This window comes from Quercus robur, chromosome 10 (assembly GCF_932294415.1).
Source record: "Quercus robur chromosome 10, dhQueRobu3.1, whole genome shotgun sequence".
Classification (NCBI taxonomy): Eukaryota; Viridiplantae; Streptophyta; class Magnoliopsida; order Fagales; family Fagaceae; genus Quercus; species Quercus robur.
This window is the reverse complement of record NC_065543.1, coordinates 11,537,651-11,557,382: the sequence shown is the minus strand read 5'-3', so window position 1 is coordinate 11,557,382 and position 19,732 is coordinate 11,537,651. Positions and strand designations below refer to the sequence as shown.

General features: G+C 34.7%; 1 protein-coding gene and 1 pseudogene across 1 annotated transcript; one reads left to right on the top strand and one right to left on the bottom strand.

Moving 5' to 3' along the window:
* Nucleotides 1–2,068: 2,068 nt before the first annotated feature.
* LOC126702733 (isoliquiritigenin 2'-O-methyltransferase-like) lies at nt 2,069–11,036 on the top strand. The gene is made up of 4 exons (XM_050401552.1): nt 2,069–2,824; nt 5,261–5,571; nt 10,304–10,368; nt 10,571–11,036. Exons 1-4 carry the CDS (start codon nt 2,352–2,354, stop codon nt 10,865–10,867), a joined length of 1,146 nt encoding a protein of 381 aa, XP_050257509.1. The 5' UTR covers nt 2,069–2,351; the 3' UTR covers nt 10,868–11,036.
* A 3,399-nt stretch (nt 11,037–14,435) lies between these two features.
* Nucleotides 14,436–17,014, bottom strand: LOC126703359 (G-type lectin S-receptor-like serine/threonine-protein kinase LECRK3; annotated as a pseudogene).
* Between the last annotated feature and the right edge of the window lie 2,718 nt (nt 17,015–19,732).

Here is a 19,732-nt window from a genome sequence, read left to right as displayed (position 1 = left end):
CTTTTTTTGTTTAGGAACTATTCAACACTTTACTGATAAGACTAACAAGAATCCACACACACACATTTTGGGTGCCATAAAAATCTTGATAGCCAAGTATATGATTGTAGTGTAGTCCACTAGAAGACGAAAGACTTTTCTCGAATGGTGATCACAGACTTTTTCATGAAAAAATTCCTTGATTTTACACACAAAAATGCTAGGAATATCACAACGAAAATCACAACCTTTGTCTCAAATAATCCACTTGACAAGTTGTGAGTGGTGGAGGAAAAGTGGTGGTCCAGATCTCCAACACTCATAACTTATTACATGGTTGTGGCAAGGATGTGGCCCTAACGTTACTATTTTATGTAGGTAGAAGTCTTAAAGATACACTTGTAGACTTACTTGTCTTTGGAAAGGAACTGAGAATGAAAAGGATTAAAAATAAAAAAAGTGAATCCTTTCAATACGCTCTATTTTTTTTTTTTTTTTTTTAAGGAACTATTCAACACTTTACTAATTAGACTAACAAGAATCCACACACACACACACACACACACACACATTTTGGGTGCCATAAAAATCTTGATAGCCAAGTATGTGATTGTAGTGTAGTCCACTAGAAGACGAAAGACTTTTCTCGAATGGTGATCATAGATTTTTTTCATGCACAAATTCCTTGATTTTACACACAAAAATGCTAGGAATATCACAATCAAAGTTATAACTTTTGTCTGAAATAATCCACTTGGCGAGTTGTGAGTGATGAAGGAAAAATGGCGGTCCAGATCTCCACCACTCCCAACTTATTATATGGTTGTGGCAAGGATGTGGCCTTAACGTTACTATTTTACGCAGGCAGATTTCTTAAACTTGTCTTCAAAAAAGGAATTGGGAGCGAAAAGGATAAAAAAAAAAAAAGGTGAATCCTTTCAGTACCCTCATTATTTTTTCTTTTTTTTGAGGAATCATTCAACACTTTACTAATTAGACTTACTAGAATCCATGTATATATATATATATATATATAAAAGTTTTGGGTGCCATAAATATCTTGATAGTCAAGCACGTAACTGTAGTGTAGTCCATTGGAAGACAAAAGACTTTTTTGTAGTTCATTAAGGGTCCGTTTGGAAACAATTTATTTTTGCTGAAACTGAAAACACTGTAACAAAATAATTTTTAAATGTGTGAATAGTGTCATGGGACCCATTTTTAATATTTTTTTTTCTGAATAAAGTGGCTATGGGTCCCATAAACAGTGTGTGAACAGTGCTGCTACAGTGTGTGAACAGTGCTGCTACATTTATAATTGTCTCCCTGAAACGCGTGAAAAGAAAAAAAAAGAGAAGAGAAAAGGAAAACACTGAAATCTGAAACGCAGATGCCCGCAACATGAATCCAAACACATACTAAAAGATGAAAAACTTTTCTCAAATGGTGATCATAGACTTTTTCATGCACAAGTTTCTTGATTTTACACACAAAAATGCTAGGAATATCACAACTAAAGTTACAACTTCTGTCATAAATAATCTACTTGGCGAGTTGTGAGTGGTAGAGAAAAAGTGGTGGATCCACATTTACTCCACTCACAATTTATTACATAATTGTGGCAAAGTTGTTATTCAAACATTACTATTTTACGCGTGCAGATTTCTTAAAGATACACAAGTACACTTGTCTTCAGAAAAAGAATTGGGACCAAAAAGGATAAAACAAAAAAGTGAATCCTTTCAATACCCATAATTTTTTTTTTTAGAGGAACCATTCAACACTTTACTAATTAGACTAATTAGAATCTATTTCACGTTTAGGCGCTCAGCTAAAAATTACATTGATGGAGATACAACGTCTGACACTGTTATAGACTTGTTTTGTATGGCGTCTGTGATTGCGTTTTCCACAGCGCCCTTAACCCTTCAAACACATCAAAGTCAAGGTAGGTTGTCAATATTGGAGGCGCACTTGATTTGGACGGAAGAACCAAATATTCCTACACATGTTATCAATTATCATCAAATATTCCTACACATGTTATCAATTATCATCAAATATTCCTACACATGTTATCAATTATGAATAGAAAGTCACATTAGTACTCCGATCCACTCAGTTCTTTATTATGTGTTTTTTTGACATTTCTCTCATCTCAAAGCACTCCATCAATTTCCATATGAAGCACGAATACTACCTTCAAAATACTTTATCAATATTGTAATCTGTCAAGCTCTCTCTCTCTCAACACAAACTATTTTCAATTAAAACTGTTTACTACAATAAATTTACCATTAAAGTTCTACAGTTAAATACCTACTCTTGTTAGTACTTAGTAGTACCAGTTGATCCTATATAATACATACGACATGGAATCACAAGGCCACAGCTCAAGGCCAATAAAAATCGAAACAGCAAAAATGAGTTCCACACAAAACCAGTGTGGTAAACCCCCCATTAGTAAAGAAGATGATGATCCATGTCTCTATGCCTTGCTACAGTCTAGCTCCCACGTATTTCCCATGGTACTAAACGCCGCCATTGAGCTCAACCTGTTCGAGATCATTGCTAAGGCAAGCCCAGATGCTTTCTTGTCACCCTTCGAGATTGCTTCTAAACTTCCCACACAAAACCCTGATGCACCATATATGCTCGATCGCATGCTGCGTTTACTTGCTAGCTACTCACTTCTTACTTGCTCTATGCGCACCTGCGAAGATGGAAGGGTTGAGAGACTCTATGGAGTCTCACCGGCTGGCAAATTCTATGTTCAGAATGAAGATGGAGGATCTGTGGATTCAATCTCAGCTTTTGCTTTACACCGGGCCACAGTAGAGGTTTTGTACGTATATTCCCACTTAATCCATAGAGTCTTGAATGCATGTTGAAACGTGAATAAATAATTAAGTATAATAAGAATGCTAATTACCAACTTATGCACATAAATAGTCTGAACAAATCATCTTATTTAGTGATTTGATGATAAACGTTAAAATGAACTATTTCTGTATTAAGTTACGTAAAAAAGTTACATTATCTTATTTTTTTGATAATTAGTTATATTATCTTATTTAGTGATATATTTGGTACTAGCTCGTATTTAGATTGACTTTGACATCAAATCTAAGCTTTAGTGGTGACTATTCTTGGAAATTCAAAAATTCATATGTTTAGGTTGAAAGGGTCATCAAATAACCCATGGCCCACGGCCCGACCTAGAAACTCGGCAGCCCATCGGGCTAATGGGCGGCCCAGCCCATTGTTATTGAGGCCTATGGGTAGCCCACTAGCCTAGTTGGTTAGGCCGTGGGCTAGTTTTTATGCCCATGGGCACTTGATGGGCTAGCCCAGTAGCCCAGTCCGTTGGCCCATTGTTATTGAGGCCTATGGGTAGCCCACTAGCCTAGTTGGTTAGGCCGTGGGCTAGTTTTTATGCCCATGGGCACCTAATGGGCTAGCCCAGTAGCCCAGTCCGTTGGCCCAACCCGTTGCCCAGTCCAATAATTTAGAATTTATAACAAAAATATATAAGAGGTGTATGAAGGATTGATCTTGAGATATTGTAGAAGAATTTTTTAAGAGAACTCTCCCAACCACTAAAATATTTAAAGTAATTGTGCTAAACTTAGTTTATTAAATATATATTTTTCTAGTAGTCTAGCAAATTTGAATTAACCATTTGATTTTTTTTTTTATTAAAGATAAAAATAAAAAACCATTTGAAGCCTTAATTAAAAAAAATTAAATAAGTTTCCATCAAGAAAACAAAAAATTAAATTGATTTGATTGTAAAAAAAAAAAAAATTGTAATTAAGTATTAAATTCTTTGATTCTTTCCTTTAAAAAAAATAGATTTATTATTCCCTTATAAAAAATAATTCTTTTTTTATAAAAAATAATAAAATAATATGCTAACACAATCCCATTGGTAGCCCATTAGGCCCAACCTAGTGGCCTAGCTCGTTTTAGACAAAATGGGCATTGCCCATGGGCAGAGTTGTGGGCTGGGGTTTTCTCTTTCGGCCTAACCCGATCCAACCCGTTAACTAATTAATAGCCCATTATGCTCAGCCCATTGTGCCCCTGGCCTAAGTAAAAATGGGCCGGGCTAGCCCATTGATGACCCTCCGTTGAATTTTTGTTCTCTAGGTTGAAATCTAACCCAAAATTACTTGAAAAATACGAACATCTTTGAATTATTTTTGTTTTGACTATTAGAACTTTGGTCCTGGAAAACCCAATAAACATAAGCCGTCCAAAATGTTTATAACCTATACTATGTATTTTACGTGTCTTGGTTTAATTGGCATTTTAGATTTTTTCACCTCCCACTAATTATCCTCTGAGATCCAAACCAATCTGATCGATTCCTCAAGTTGGTTTGTCATGGGTTGAATATTTGAGTGAAGCTTGGAGACCGGGTTCAAGTTGGCCAAATATTCAACCCATGTAACCCAGCAAAACCCACTGCATTAATAGTTTAAAAAAATATATGCATTTTAGATTTGTTAGTTGATTTATTTTAGATTTTGAAACTTATTTTTATCAAAAAAAAAAAAAAAAAAATTGCTACTATTATATATTTTGGTATTCTTATTGGTTTGTTTTTGGACCCATCACTTACACCAATTTTTTACTTACTAATGATTAGTCACCACATTAGCAATTTATAAAAAAAGTTTATAGATCTAGCATTTTTCTCTTTTTAAAGACCACAAAAACATCTATAGATCTAAAATAGAAAACAAAGTATACAAGCCCAAAAAAATTAGCCCAGTAACAAAAATTAGCAATAGTAAAGCTAAAAAACAAATTAAGCCCAATCAACTAATTTTAATCAAATTAAACACAATAAACCAATTTGTCATTACCCAGCAGTAGACGTACACATCAAAAACACACACATACCAAAAAACAAAAAAAATCTATTGATTAAGCAATAGCAAAGCCAGAGGCTAAAGCTATTACACATAGCCATCAATAGAGCTGTTCGCTAACTCTAAGTCTTGGCTTCATCTCTATGTATATACCACGTGTATTGGCTCAAGAATACATCATAATGCTGCGACTGTAGTGCCTCTTTTGTCATGATATCTTACTAGTGATAAGATGGCAAATAGGTAAAATTGTGTTTTCCAAATAGTAATAGTGCGATAGTTGGAACTCAAATTAGTAAGTAATAAAGGAAGTAAGCATATTAATCTTACATCATTTGCATATCACTCTTCTTTTTCCAACCAATAGGTACTTGACTCTTTTGGCATTAATTGTGGTATAGGCTAAATTTTAAGACTGCCATTCTTGAAGGAGGTAATCTATTTGAAAAAGTCCATGGGAAATCCATCTTCCAATACATGAAAGCTGATGCATCATTGAACAACGTTTTTAACAAGGCAATGGCTGATCTCTCCGGAATACACATGAAAAAAATTCTTGAGAAATATGAAGGATTTGAGGGTGTATCATTGTTGGTTGATGTTGCGGGTGGCACTGGAGCAAGCCTCAACATGGTCATTTCCAAGTTCCCTTCCATTAAAGGCATTAACTTTGATTTGCCTCAAGTGATTCAACATGCACCGTCTTATCCAGGTACTAAAATATCTTAATAATTGATATGCATGTCTAATCTTACACAGTAGGTTTGTCCTTGACCTTTAAATCAATTGACACTTTATAGTGCTCCCAACTTACACTAATAAGTTTGAATCCCCCTCCCACCACTTATGACGTTTAACATATATATATATATATATATAAAAGTACCCTTCCATTAAAGGCACTAACATTGATTTGCCTAAAGTGATTCAACAGGCACCATCTTATCCAGGTACCAAAATATCTTAATAATTGATATGCATGTCTATTCTTAAACGGTTGGTTTGTCTTAGAGCATCCACATCCGGAATTCCTATCTCATCCTATTTTACCATTCCAAAAAGTCACTTTATCAATTATACAATACAATTTTACAATACTCTCAGCAACCCAATTTTTATTTTCCTATTCTACTCATTAAAATAATATTTTCACATAATAAAATAATATATCCCTAAACCCAAATAAAAACAAAAACCCAAGACCCAAATCACAACCACCTGCTACTAGAACATTCCCAAACTGTTGCTTGAAACCCCGGCCACAAACTCCGGCAACCACGGCAACCCACAATCAAAATCAAAATCAAAATCAAACCAAACCATGGCAACCCCCAACTCCACCACCATGAACCCACCAAAAAAAAAAAAAAAATCATACCAATTCCTTTAAGTACCGATCACAGCAAAAAAAAAAAAAAAAAAAAAAAAAAAACCAATCCAGAACTCAGATAAGACGATCCAAGTCCCAAATAAAAACAAAAACCCAAAACTCAAGACCCAAATCACAACCACCTGCTACTAGAACATACCCAAACTGTTGCTTGAAACCCCAGCCACAAACTTCGACAAGCACGGCAACCCAGAAAATCAAAATCAAAATCAAACCAATCCACGGCAACCCCCAACTCCACCACCATGAACCCACAAAAAAAAAAAAAAAAAATCAAACCAATGGCAACACAGCACAGCCAAATCCAGCCAAATCAAAATCAAAACCAAAATCAAAATCAACATCCAAAATCAAACCCATCTGTTCTCACCAAACCCAAACCCATTTGTTCTCACCGGCAGCAATGGCGAGAGAGAGAGGGTCGCCTGTCGCCGTCTGGATTCATCCCAAACCCGTCATCATCATCATCATCTTCGACCCAAACGCCAAATGCCAAACATCACCCAAACGCCGGCAGCGATGGCGAGAGAGAGAGGGTCGCCTGTCGCCGTCTGGATTCATCCCAAACCCATCATCATCTTCGACCCAAACGCCAAACGCCAAACACCACCCAAACGCCAACCCAAAAGCCAACCCAAACACCACCCCAACGCCACCCAAACGCCACCCAAATTCGACCCTAACGTCGAAAACCCATGACCTCCACCACAGCTTTTCTGATCGAGCCTCACGCCGTTGCCCCCATTCCGTTGAAGAAGAGAGAGCAGGAAGAAAGAGAGAGAAAAGAAACTGAAAAAATGAGAGAGGAGAGAGAAATTTACCGGGATAAATGAAAGAAGAGAGAGAAATGAGAGTATTAAAAAATTATTTTTTTTATACCATTCAGCTACAGTACCATCTTACATTTGAGATGGTACTGTAGCTAAATCCCAAATTTGGCATTGGCATATTGCATATAGCCTTCCCATTGTTGAGTAGTTTTGGGGCTTGAATGCCAAATGTTCCTAACATTTGGCATATACAAGCCCCACTGCTGATGCTCTTAGACCTTTAAATCAATTGACACTTTATAGTGTTCCCAACTTACATGTGTAAGTTTGAATCCCCCTCCCACCATTTATGATGTTTAAAATATATATTTATATATATAAATTATCACAAATGACGATAATAAGAAAAAAAAAAAGATATATATATATATATATATAGTGCCCTTGTAGTACAATAAGTGGTGGAACCATGACCCCCAAATCCTTTCTTTTTTAATATGTGGAAATTAACAAATAAAACTTAAGTATGTATAATTTTTAAAAAAATTAAAAATTATTAAGCATATATGTATTAAATTCTTAAAAAAAAAACATTTTTTTTTTTTTGGAAATAGAATCATGTCTTTCAATTAATCAAAAAAATTAGCATCTTGGTACAGAACTTCCCTAGCTATTGGAGGAACATCATCCATCCAATACATATCCTCAATAATATTCCTAGCAAATTGAGCTAATACATGAGCTACCCGATTCCCTTCTCTCCTAATACAATCAATCCTTACCCATTGTAAATTTCTAAGCAAGTGTTGAATATCGCCGATCACATTCCCAAGCATTGACTGATCATCCTTCAGAGTTGAAATTAATGCTAATCAAAATTTATACCTATCTACAATTATAATTATTTTTTTAAAGTACATACTTAAATTAATTAGATATTCAAAAAATTATAATGAACAATATTTAGTTATCTACCAATTATCTAAAGCAATAATGAGAAAATAAAAATAAGGATTTTAGTCCATACATTTTATGACTTGAAATATATATATATATATATATATATATAATTGAAACATCTGAAACTCTCACAATTTTCCACGTCAGTATAATATTTAAATAAAATTATTTTTGTTTAGTCCAAACTTAAGAATGAGTGAAACTCTATCTCTCTAACAAGTTCAACTTAAACTCAAACTCATCATTACCATTTTTTTTATTTATAAAAATTATCTTTGTTTTATTCAAATTTAACAAGAAGTGAAGCTCTATTTTTCTAACAAGTCCAACTTAAACTCAAACATTGATAATTTATCTCCAAATTTGCGAGGTTAATTATGAACACTATAAAAGCAAAGCAAACCCCAATATATATATATATATATATATATTTAAAAAAAAAAAACCGAGTAGAGGTATGAACTCTTCTTATATTATTTTCTTCTCCTCTACTTTGTTAAAAAAAAAAATTATGGTTTTTCATGTATTTTTTAAAAATTAATTTTCGTACATGAACTACCAAACTCTCTTTAGCCATTTTTTACAAGATAAAAAAGCTTGCATTAATTGAAATTATTCTTTTGAATATAACCCATCTTTCTCTTATATTTCTCTATTATTTAGTCATATATATTTTGTTTTGTTTCAATCATTTCTAAGCAGTGAATCATCTGATTCTTTAATATTTTTTTTGTCTTTCAAAAGTTTTAATTTCTAAATTTTTGAGTTTTTTTTTTGCAATATCTGAAATTGTCTAACCAATTTTTTGTAAGCCATTGCACATTCAAGCAATGACTTCTTCATCAAATTGTAACACAAATTGAAGTCATACAAGAGCAAATCATGCAATGGTATAGTTTCTTAAATTTTTTTATATTTTAGTCTGCCTCATAAATAGGTAGGTTTCCATATATAGTACGGGTTAGCGACTAGTTTAATTAGTAGAGTCCAACACATGAAATTTTTAACACTTTAAATATGAGGTAGAGTGGAGATCTAGACATGATGAAACTCATGATCTGGATATATGAGAATTTAATCATTTAATTATAATTCTAACTCTAATTAGTGTCTATTCATAAAAGAGTAATGTTATAAATACAATTTTGTTTACAGAAATTAAATTGACAGGTTTTTATTGATTTTCCTTTGAACCCATCACTAAAATCATCCTATAGTCTAACATTAACATGTTCTTTGTGGAATATTTTGTAAAAAAAATTGACTTTAGAATTATTGTACTACTCAAAATGCTAATGACATCAAGAGTTAGTTGGGATAGGAATTGAAAATGGGTTTTTTTTTTTTTTTTTTACAAGATAGAAATTCTGGTCTAGTCCAAACTAAGAGTAGAGAGCAGCACCAAAAGAGAGTAGCACCAATTGAAAATGGGGTTAGGAGATAGACAGCAGCACCAAAAGAGAAAAAATAAATAATAAAACGAAGACAAAAGCAAAAGAATAGAAAGTCTAAGCAGCAACAGCATAGACTTGATCACTTGCTTCGATAAAAGAATAGCAGGCCCAGACGATAGATCTTTGAATATCTTCTTTTTCGGCCTTACGTACCTTTGACTACTAGACAATAAAATTTGATATGTAGGATCCATTTCGGTGTCAATCCTTTTTCATAATTCCCAAACGTGGGACATTGCTAACACCAGTTACTAGTGAATCCCGGACTCGTGGTCCTATTTTAAGTAAAGATGCTACGCATTTGCTCTATTGTTGATTAAAGATGGGTTTATAAAAATTTTCAAATCTATATCAATATTGGAACAATTTGTCAAATTTAATATTGACAACTTTTATAATAAACATATTGGATAGTAAAGTACTTACTACTTAATTTACATTTAAAATAATTCTATAGTACTATTTTATACTATTATGGATAATAATTAATAAGAATATAATATATATATATATAAAGAAAAAAAAAAAAACTTAATGATCATATTTTTTATTCGGAACTCAAAGAGAAATTTCTGATTCTACCATTAATTATATAATGCTACACTTTCTAAATTTTCACTAGTTATCAGTACACAACTCGAAAGATTTAGACTATAAATTGGAGTGGCAGAAAAGATGTATTAGATTGAATTTGATTGTATCTGAGAGGTAAACATTTTCAAAATCGAGTCAATATAAATATACAATATTTTTTTACAGCCCTTGATATATCTAGCTCTAAAACAGTCCTTTTCATTTTCTTATTAAAACGGATTTTTTTCTTTGTCTTGAATTTATTTCTGTTAAAGAGCAAGGTGAAAATCTGTGCAGGTATTGAGCATGTTGGAGGGGATATGCATATAAGTGTTCCAAAAGGTGACGTCATTATGATAAAGGTCAGTTAGTTAATTAACTACTTAATTATTTGATGATTATATTAGATCGGCTTGTCAAGAGCTTTACAATTTAAACTAGTTCAATGGTATATAAGGGTTCAATTCTTCCATCCCATTAATTTTTGTAATTATGGAATTGTCAAAAATTAAAAATTAAAAACCACCATTTGCTTTTTGAAAATTTTCATGTATAATATTGCAGGGTACATGTCATAATTGGAATGATGAACAATGCATAAAACTTTTGAAGAACTGCAACAAAGCAGTGCCAAAAGATGGAAAGGTGATTATCATGGACTTTATATTGCCAGAGGAACCTGAGGCAAGTAATGCTTCTAAGTATGTCTCTATGCTTGACAATACTATGTTTAGTCAAACTGAAGGGAAGGAAAGAACTGAGAAAGAGTTTAAGGCCTTGAGCAAGGCTGCTGGATTTTCAGGGTTTCAAGTTATCTGTCGAGCCTTTACTGTCATGGGAGTTATGGAACTTTACAAATAAAAGTCTCCAACTATCTGGTTTCAGCTTTTCTTGTGTTCTAGTTTCATTGCTAGTCAAACTGGACAACATAAATTCCATACATGCAAATATATTTGCATGTATGCAACTTTTTTAATAATGATTTCATTAACAGCATGAGTTTTATAAATTAAATAACGTTTGATCGATTGTATGGGAAGCTAAGAAGATCTAGGATTTGTTTGGGTTGTTTATGTAGTGTTGACTCTGAGAATGATCATTATCAGCTCTTTCAGGAGCATACCATCTGCTAAAACTTGATAATATGTGAGACTGTGATTAGTGAATTATCACTTTCTCATAAACCTATCATTTTTTTTTTTTTTGCACCACTCATAACCCAACATGTTTAGGATTGTAACAATAGTTGTGGTACAAAAATGGTGTCCTCAAACGTTATCATTTATAAATAGTTAGTTTTTTTATTATTTTTTATTAGATCACCTCAGCATATATTGCCGGTGATGCTCCATGCAAAAAAGGTCGTAGTGTTATAATAAAATGTATGCATTAAGTCATTGACACATTTTGAGTAAAATAGGAACCAATTTGACATGAGTAATTTTTCAGGAACCGAGTTTAAACTTTGTAGATTTTTCAAGGAATAAAAGTATAGTTTAGCCTCACATAAATAAGAGGTTACCGACTAACCACAGACCCCACCGAATATAATATATAGCATGCAAGTTGATTAAAAAAAGAAAGTAGAAAAAGGAATGGAAAAATGGAAAAATCATTAAAGAAAAAAGTGATTGAATGGTGGGACAAACATAAAGAAAGGGATAGTTGAATTATGCACAGGGGTAGTGGGTTAAGGTTTTGGCCCAACAAAATAATAGCCCAATTCATGCAGATTTTTTTTTTTTTTTTCTTTTTTCAGCCCAACCAACTAATCACCCGGCATATAAATTCTTTTTGGTTTAACAAATGCTTCAATTAAGTCTCTAATATTTTATTAGTGTGTCAAAAAGGACCATGTCATCTAGAGTTGCGCATTCAACCTGACAAAACTAATCCAACCCGACCCATGTCAGTGGAGTTGGTTTTCCCACATATGATGAATTGAGCTACGTTAGGAACTTCAATTCGACCAAGCAGGTTCTGATTAAAAACAGAGTCCAACCTAATCCATGCACGCCTATATTACTGTCAACTCATAGATGAAAAAGTACAATGTGATCTTGAAAACACATAAATTATGCAACTTCACCATAAGTTTTATAACTCAACTGATTAATATTTTTTGGTATTTCTAAAGGAAATATCAGAGTTCAAATTTCATTTCTCCTTACTATCAAATTATCAGAGACTGTCGCGGGGGGGGGGGGGGGGGGGTGGGGGTGGAAGAGACTGAACAGATCAACAACTTGGTGTCAATAGGGAAGAGACTGTCACCTCTTTGCCTGAGCAGAGTCAGTATCCTTTTTGTGTTTGTCCTCTTAGAATATGTCCTTGTGTTGTGTGCTCCTCCTCAGTACTCCTCATTTGGCTTCTTCACATATCTATGTTTGTTGGGTTGTTAAAGTCCTGCTCTTTCACTACCGCATACCTTTGGTGCGATAATCACTCCACAAGTATAAGTGCTTGTGGAGTGTGAGAGACAAGGGTCGGGGTTCAAGTTATCAAAAGGAAGCTTTCATACACATATACACTTAGATTAGGCTAGAGTAGAATTTCTATCTTGTTAAAAAAAAAAAAAAAAAAAAAAAAGTCTTGCTCTTTCTTCTTGATGCAATTTCCAAATTCCAAAATAAAGGAATCTTGATTTGAGTGCTATCTCTGCTTCTCCATGTATTTGTTTTCAAAACATTTCATTTTCTTCTAATTATCTTTGTAAATGCCAAAACAATGAGAACGATGATGATTGATTTCTTGTTTCCTAATGATTTTTATGAAATATGACGTTAATGGCCAATAATTATGGGTGAACAGCTTCTTGCCTAGGATGTGTCTAAATATATTTTTACTTTGAAATGAAGTTATCTTAAACCTTTCTAATACAAAAATCTCAACTCTTCTATCAATACTATTTCAATCTTTGTTCTCTATTTTTTTTTTCTTGTAAATTCCAGATCTCAATTCTCAACCTTGAGGATTCAAAGTATTCCAGGGTCTAGTTGTGTATTAACCTCTTGTGGACTAAAAGTGTTCTAGGATCTAGTCATGTACTAACCCTTCTCTCGCTATCATGTTTCATCATTATAGCCTAACTGTGTCCTCGCATGTGGAGAGAGGAAAGCACTCTTAGAATCAAGCGTAAAACCAATAGAGGAAAAAGTGCTTCCTCTTGAAAGATAGCACAAGGAGAGAAACAATGAGTTTTGGGGTTTTTTTTTTTGGTAAAATACAAAAATTAGGGATAATTTGAGAGTCTTGGATTTTTCTTTAGGCATGAGTCATAGTCCAAGGGAGAAAATTGAGGTTTTCTCTATAAAAAGTTTTTTTATTTTTCTCTTTGGGTGCTACAACTACAAAGAGTTGTAATATTTGAATTGAAGATATGAAGAGTTTTTATTAATTCCTAGAAATTGTGATATTGTTGTATTTGCTGTGAACTCAAATTTACTTATGAGTTTTGCTATTGTTCATAAACAAAATTTTATCTAGTCTAACAGATTATCTGTAAGTTTTTCTACCACATATAGACTTTTGGTTTGGATGGAAGGAAAGAAGAGAGTAGAGAGTAAGGATGAGGTTGGAGTGTGGGGGAGGCGGTGTTCTACGTACTCTCTCTTATTTGGATATATGTAAAAGAACATACAAATGATATGTCAGTCTATATAAAGTTTTGATTATGAATAATGGAAATACTCAAGCGACTTTGAGTTCACAACACATATATACGTATATATGATTTGCTTTTCCACACAAAAGATCTAGAACTTGCTGATTTTTATTTTTATGGTATGTGCATTAACATTTACAATTGGTACAGTTTTACTCGTGATGCAATGACTTTGTTATAAGATCACAACCACATGAGAAGTATCTCCACAAGCTATGCACCTCCCAAAAATGTGAGACCCATAGTATGTGAAAGACTCGTTCCATTGAATGGATGCAATAATGTGAGAGAGTACAAATGTGAGATTTTTACTTCTAAAAAACTAATAGATGAAGTTTGGATACCATTTAAACTCAAGACCACCTGCTATAATATTATAATAAACCACCATTCATCCCGAAAATTCTGATGTAAAAAAAAAAAAAGAAGATAAATTTAATCATTGAACTCTCATTCAAACCGTTGGAGTGCAGAATATAATTCTCTATATTAGATTATACAATATTGTACACAGGAAGCTTGTATACATAGAATAGCTAGAGAGTAGCAACAAAACGAAAGTAAGGATAATCGTTAAATGTAGATAGTACATTAGTAGAATGGACTTACTGATGTGTTTGGACGTGGTGTACACTAACGCTAACAATTAACAGAGCCGAATTCAATATACAAGACATCTCACAACCGATTTTTAGATTTCACTTTTCTTTTGCCTTATAAAGTTTGAAACAAGCTATATTTATAAGATTGCCAAACATGGTTACAAACACTTCAACTGCTGTAAGTGTATTTATTTTTTGCTTTAGAAAAACATTATTATCTGCATAACATTGACAGCAAACATTAAATTATACAAGAGAACATAGATAAAGAAAAATAAAAATAAAGAAAGCGTCAAATGCAACATTTTAAGACATGCATACATATACTATGAAAATGAAGCACGCAGGAAACTTGACTTCTTTCTATACCAAGGGCTTAGGCTGCTCAATTTTCCAAACCATTCCTTGTTTTTCTCATAACCTAGATCATACTAATAACAGAAGTGGGATTTGGAGGAATTGGGATGTCTGCAGTCCCTTCCAGCATTAGTAGAACCTTTTTCATTGAAGGTCGAAGTGATGGCTCTTCTAGAATGCATCAAAATGCCACTTTAACCATTCTCTCAAATTGTCTCTTGTCGACCTCTTCATCATTGATTAGTTTATCTAACTCACCACACTCAAAGCAACTATAGACCCATTCTTCAAGAATAGCCTCTTCCTCAGGAAGATTATTATCCACACTCCTTCGGCAAAATATAATCTCCAATAGAACTATTCCAAAGCTATAGACGTTTACTTTGACTATCACGGGACAATTTCGACGAGGCCACTCTGGTGCAACATATCCCCTTTTGCCCCTGATATTAGTGGATGTTTGGCTTTGGTTTGGCTTCAACAACTTTGCCAATCCAAAATCAGAGAGTTTTGCACACCTATTTTCATCCATGAGTATATTTTGAGGTTTTATGTCACAATGAATGATTTGTGGCATACACTCTTCATGGAGATAAAGAATTCCTCTTGCAATATTGCAAGCAACTCCCCTTCTTTCATCCCAAGAAGTTTGCTTTTTAGGTGTGAAGAGTATATCCGCAAGTGAACCATTGCACGTATACTCATACACTAAAAGCCTATTTGGTCCATCATGACAATACCCAAGAAGACGGATTAAATTTCTATGATGTGTTTTTCCAATAACTTTCATCTCAGTCTGAAACTCTCTTTCTCGATCGGCCAACAATTTCTCTAGTCTTTTCACAGCTACAATCTTTTGGCCGTTCCCTATCATCCCTTTATAAACTACCCCAAATGCACTTCTACCAAGCTCCTCCTTGAAACCATCAGTCATTTTTTCAAGTTCGGCATAAGTAAATGATCGTGGACCAACATCCTCATCAACAAATTTTCCCATATTAGATACATTTTCATGTTTGGAAACATGGGATCTGTAAATAACAAATCCAGAAATGGCCAACACAATGAATGCAAAAGCAACTAATGTAATACTGACAATTAGGATGTCCACACGAAGCTCTTTCTTCCTCTCATTTGTCATAGTTCTATTTGTAGAGGGTGTAGATGTACTTACCTTGATAAGGGCTACACTTGAATCACTCTGCCTTCTCCCAAATCTCATGGGAAGCCTTTGCTTTCTGCATGCCCCGTCTTTGAATAGCGCAGCTTCACAGTTACAGTCTTGCAAACATGCAATTTTGCAATCCTCTATGTTTGATGAAAACAACGGGAGAGAGTATCATTTTCCCATACAGTGTTAATCTCTTCTTCCATTTCATACGTCCCTTCTTTGCAATTGTCTACAGTTAAATTCCTTTCACACCCTAAAGTCCTTTTGCTCTCATCAACAAATGCAAATCCAGGAAGACATGTGCAATTATATTTTTCATCATATATGACACAAAATGCATTGATGCCACATAAACCCTTAGGATCACACTTGCCAATACTATCAGCTGACCATGTAACATCCCAATCAACATTCTGATTCGTATTGTACGAGTACAGCCGCAAGAATCCATCATCATCCATTCTCAGACGGTAGAGTAAACCTTTTGTAGAGTTTCCTCCTGCAGATATAGTCACTATGCCCTCGCCATTGGCCAAGTAAAGACGGCCATCAACATCAAGGTTTAGAGTCGCATTTAATCGGGGTCCCTGTATACCCTTAGACCAATAACCATACTCAATATAGTATGGGGTGCCAATTGGGTATAGCGCGATGAATCCATCTTGTTGCATAATGGCACGAAATCTACCCATTGATTGGTTCGACTCCGACACACTGGAATCCAACACATCATCATAAAAGAGTTGCTGAGTTGGTAAAAGGGTATCTGTTGGATTCTGGAAACTCTCCCATATTGATTGGTTATCTGAATTATAGACAACAAAGTTGCCTGTATCAAGCATGGATGCTGAACTTGCAGTTTCACCAAAAACAGCTACACTTTTCGTTGTGCCTTGTGCCGATTGCAGAACCAAACGTCCATCACTTGTGAAATTCAATGTAACTGCAGCAGGAACTGGAGGATCGTCTCGGTTGGCTGTCCAGACTACAGTCTTTTCTGGAATCCCAGCAAAAAAAACTCCTACAGCATAGCCATTGCCTTGCTTGTAGAATCCAAAGGCATATCGACCAGAAGGTGATGGCCATGAAGAGCTAGTGGTGGTGGTAGTGGTAGGTGTTAAAAAAGAGCCTGGGTTCACAATGGATTGCCCTTGTTGAGCTTTTGCTATGAAAATAGCTGAGAGAAGAAGAAAAAGAAAGGTAGTCGCCATCAATGAAGAATGGTTCTTTCACTATACATTTTTTTTTTCTTTGTCGCTATAAAGTCTGTCGTCATCAACAGGTCAATTACTTCCAGATCAATGTCGTCATCAGTGGTGTAAGTCTTTAAAGATAAGCCAATATGGACTGGTCTATCTTCCAGGAATCTGAACGCGTAGAACAAGTTACAATCGCAGAATATTTGGCAACTATAAGAGAAATGTTTCAGGAGCAAAAATTTTCACAATATTTTCTCGAGTGACTAGTTTTTATTTGGTCTCAATTAACATTATTTTTACCATTAGCAACTTGTCGTCTCCGTTGTGAATTTTTTGTAGGGTCCAAGGTCCATTGGAATGAAAATTATGAGGAGAAATCTGTGCATGAAAATTTCTATACACACCATTTGAGAAAATTCTCCGCTGTAATTTGCTTATAGTCAGTCTTCTAGTGGACTATAATAGTATTTTTTTTTTTCCCCGGAAAATACTGTAATAACACTATTTTTTTAAGGCCCAATGAAATATAATAGTACTGTAGTAGCATGTAGTGACATAGAAACCCCACCGTTAGGACTAAGGAAGCTAGAATATTTTGTCCGCAACTGAATTTAAATTTATTTTAATTATTTGAATACTAATTTGAAATTTAGTCTATAATTCAAGAATTGTAGGAAGATTTTTTAAGTAAACTGCAATATGATTTTACTATTAAGCTATTTTTTTCAATATTATATCTATACTAGTTTCTTAGGTAAACAATGGCTGCTCTAAAAAGTAGATTTCTCTTGCAAAATATACAAATTCAATAATAACTTAATAGATCCCAACATTATTTTTCAAGTCAGTCCAAGTAGTAAAGTTCGGTGTTTTAACTTGATGATAAAAGGCAATTATTATGGTATGTCATAGGTTGAAGTTTTATCCTATCTATAAAAGGGGAAAAAATCTCAACATCTTTATGGTGTGTTTGTATGAAAAAATTTGAGGTGAAATTCTCAATATTAATTTTCTTTGTTTGGGTTAAAAAGAAGGGTAATTAAAAAATCTTGCAAAATTTTTCTTAAGATTTTAAAGCATCTTATTATTAAGTTTGAATTTCATGGGTAAAGTTTCGTTAATATAAATTCTTATACTACTAATATTATTGTTTTTATAATACCTAGCTAGCATTAATATTCGTCTTAATACCAAGAATTTTGAAGTTTTTTTTTTTTTTTTTTTTTTTTTGAGAATGAAGACCGAGCACTTTTATTGACTACCCGGAATATCTGAAACAACAAAAGGTTCAATATCAGATGGAACATGCTCCATCCAAACTAGTAACGGAAATGAAACAATTGCTCTCCTAGCCAAAGCATGGGCTACACAATTACCCTGCCGCCTAATATGAGAGAATGAGAAAAAACTAAGTGAAACAATAATAGACATAATGTCTTTTACAATCTGTCCAATGGATGATTGCCCTGACTCAGTAGACTTCAAAGCTCTGCACACTACTTCCGAGTCTCCTTCAAACTCCGAACCTGCAATACCCAGCTCAACAATGAACTTGACAGCCCTTCTCGCAGCCAATGCTTCCAGCACTTCCACCGAACCTGGATACAGAATCTTCTCGGCAAGAGCAGCGATTACCTCTCCCTTTGCATTCCGAACCACCACCCCTATACCAGCCTCTCCCGATTCAGAGAACACAGCCCCATCATAATTAGTCTTGAACCTTTCACCCATAGGAGGACACCAACGTACATGACCCTTAGGTGGTTTTGGGGCTACCTTGGGGCGCTTTGCTTGGAACTCCGTAAGATACGCCATAGCCGTTTGTAGAATTCTGTCCGAGGGTAGACCCTTTTCATTCAAGCGCAACCTGTTCCGATGGTTCCATATAAACCACGCCACCACCGCAAAAAGTTCCAGCTTATCACTCCGTTGTCCGACCAGAGAGATAAGTTCTTGTATCTCTGGAATTTGCGCCTGCTCTGTTTGGACCCAGCTGAAACAGGGGAACCAAATATGTTGGAGCTTCTCGCAACTCCAGATAGCGTGGAGAGAATCTTCCTTTGCCGCGAGACATGACTTGCATTTTGCATCTTCCAATACCCTTCTCCGCTTCAAGTTTGCCATGGTTGGCAATGCATTTGAACACACCCGCCAAAGGAAAACTTTAATTTTGTTTGGAATATGTAACTTCCATACACGCTTCCAGAAGAGATTTTGCTTCGAACTATCCGAGCTTGATGCAGCACCCAAAGTGTCAGATTCACAAAGGAGCTGGTATCCTGATTTAACCGAGTAATTACCATCCTTGCACCCCGGCCAAATCAAGCAGTCCTCTTGGTCCGTCCAGCACAGTGGGATAGCTTGGATACGGCTGACCTCGAAGCTCAAGAAGTTATGTTTTAACACATTTTGATCCCAGGTCCTTGTATCAGGATTTATAAGGGCAGCAACCCGAGCACCTACCAGCCCACCCGATTGTGGAGACATAATTCTAGCCGATCCCTTCCCAGGCAGCCAGCTATCATTATACACACTGATGCTTTTACCATCCCCTATCCTCCATCGCATCCCCATCGAAATCACCCTTCTGGCTTTGAGAATGCTCTGCCAGGCATAAGAACCCCCAACTGCATGGGCTTCAAGAATTTTGAAGTTCAACTGACATTTCTTGACATTTTCATTAAAAACTTAGTTTAAATCCTCCTTCCCCTAAATATAGAATTATCTACAACA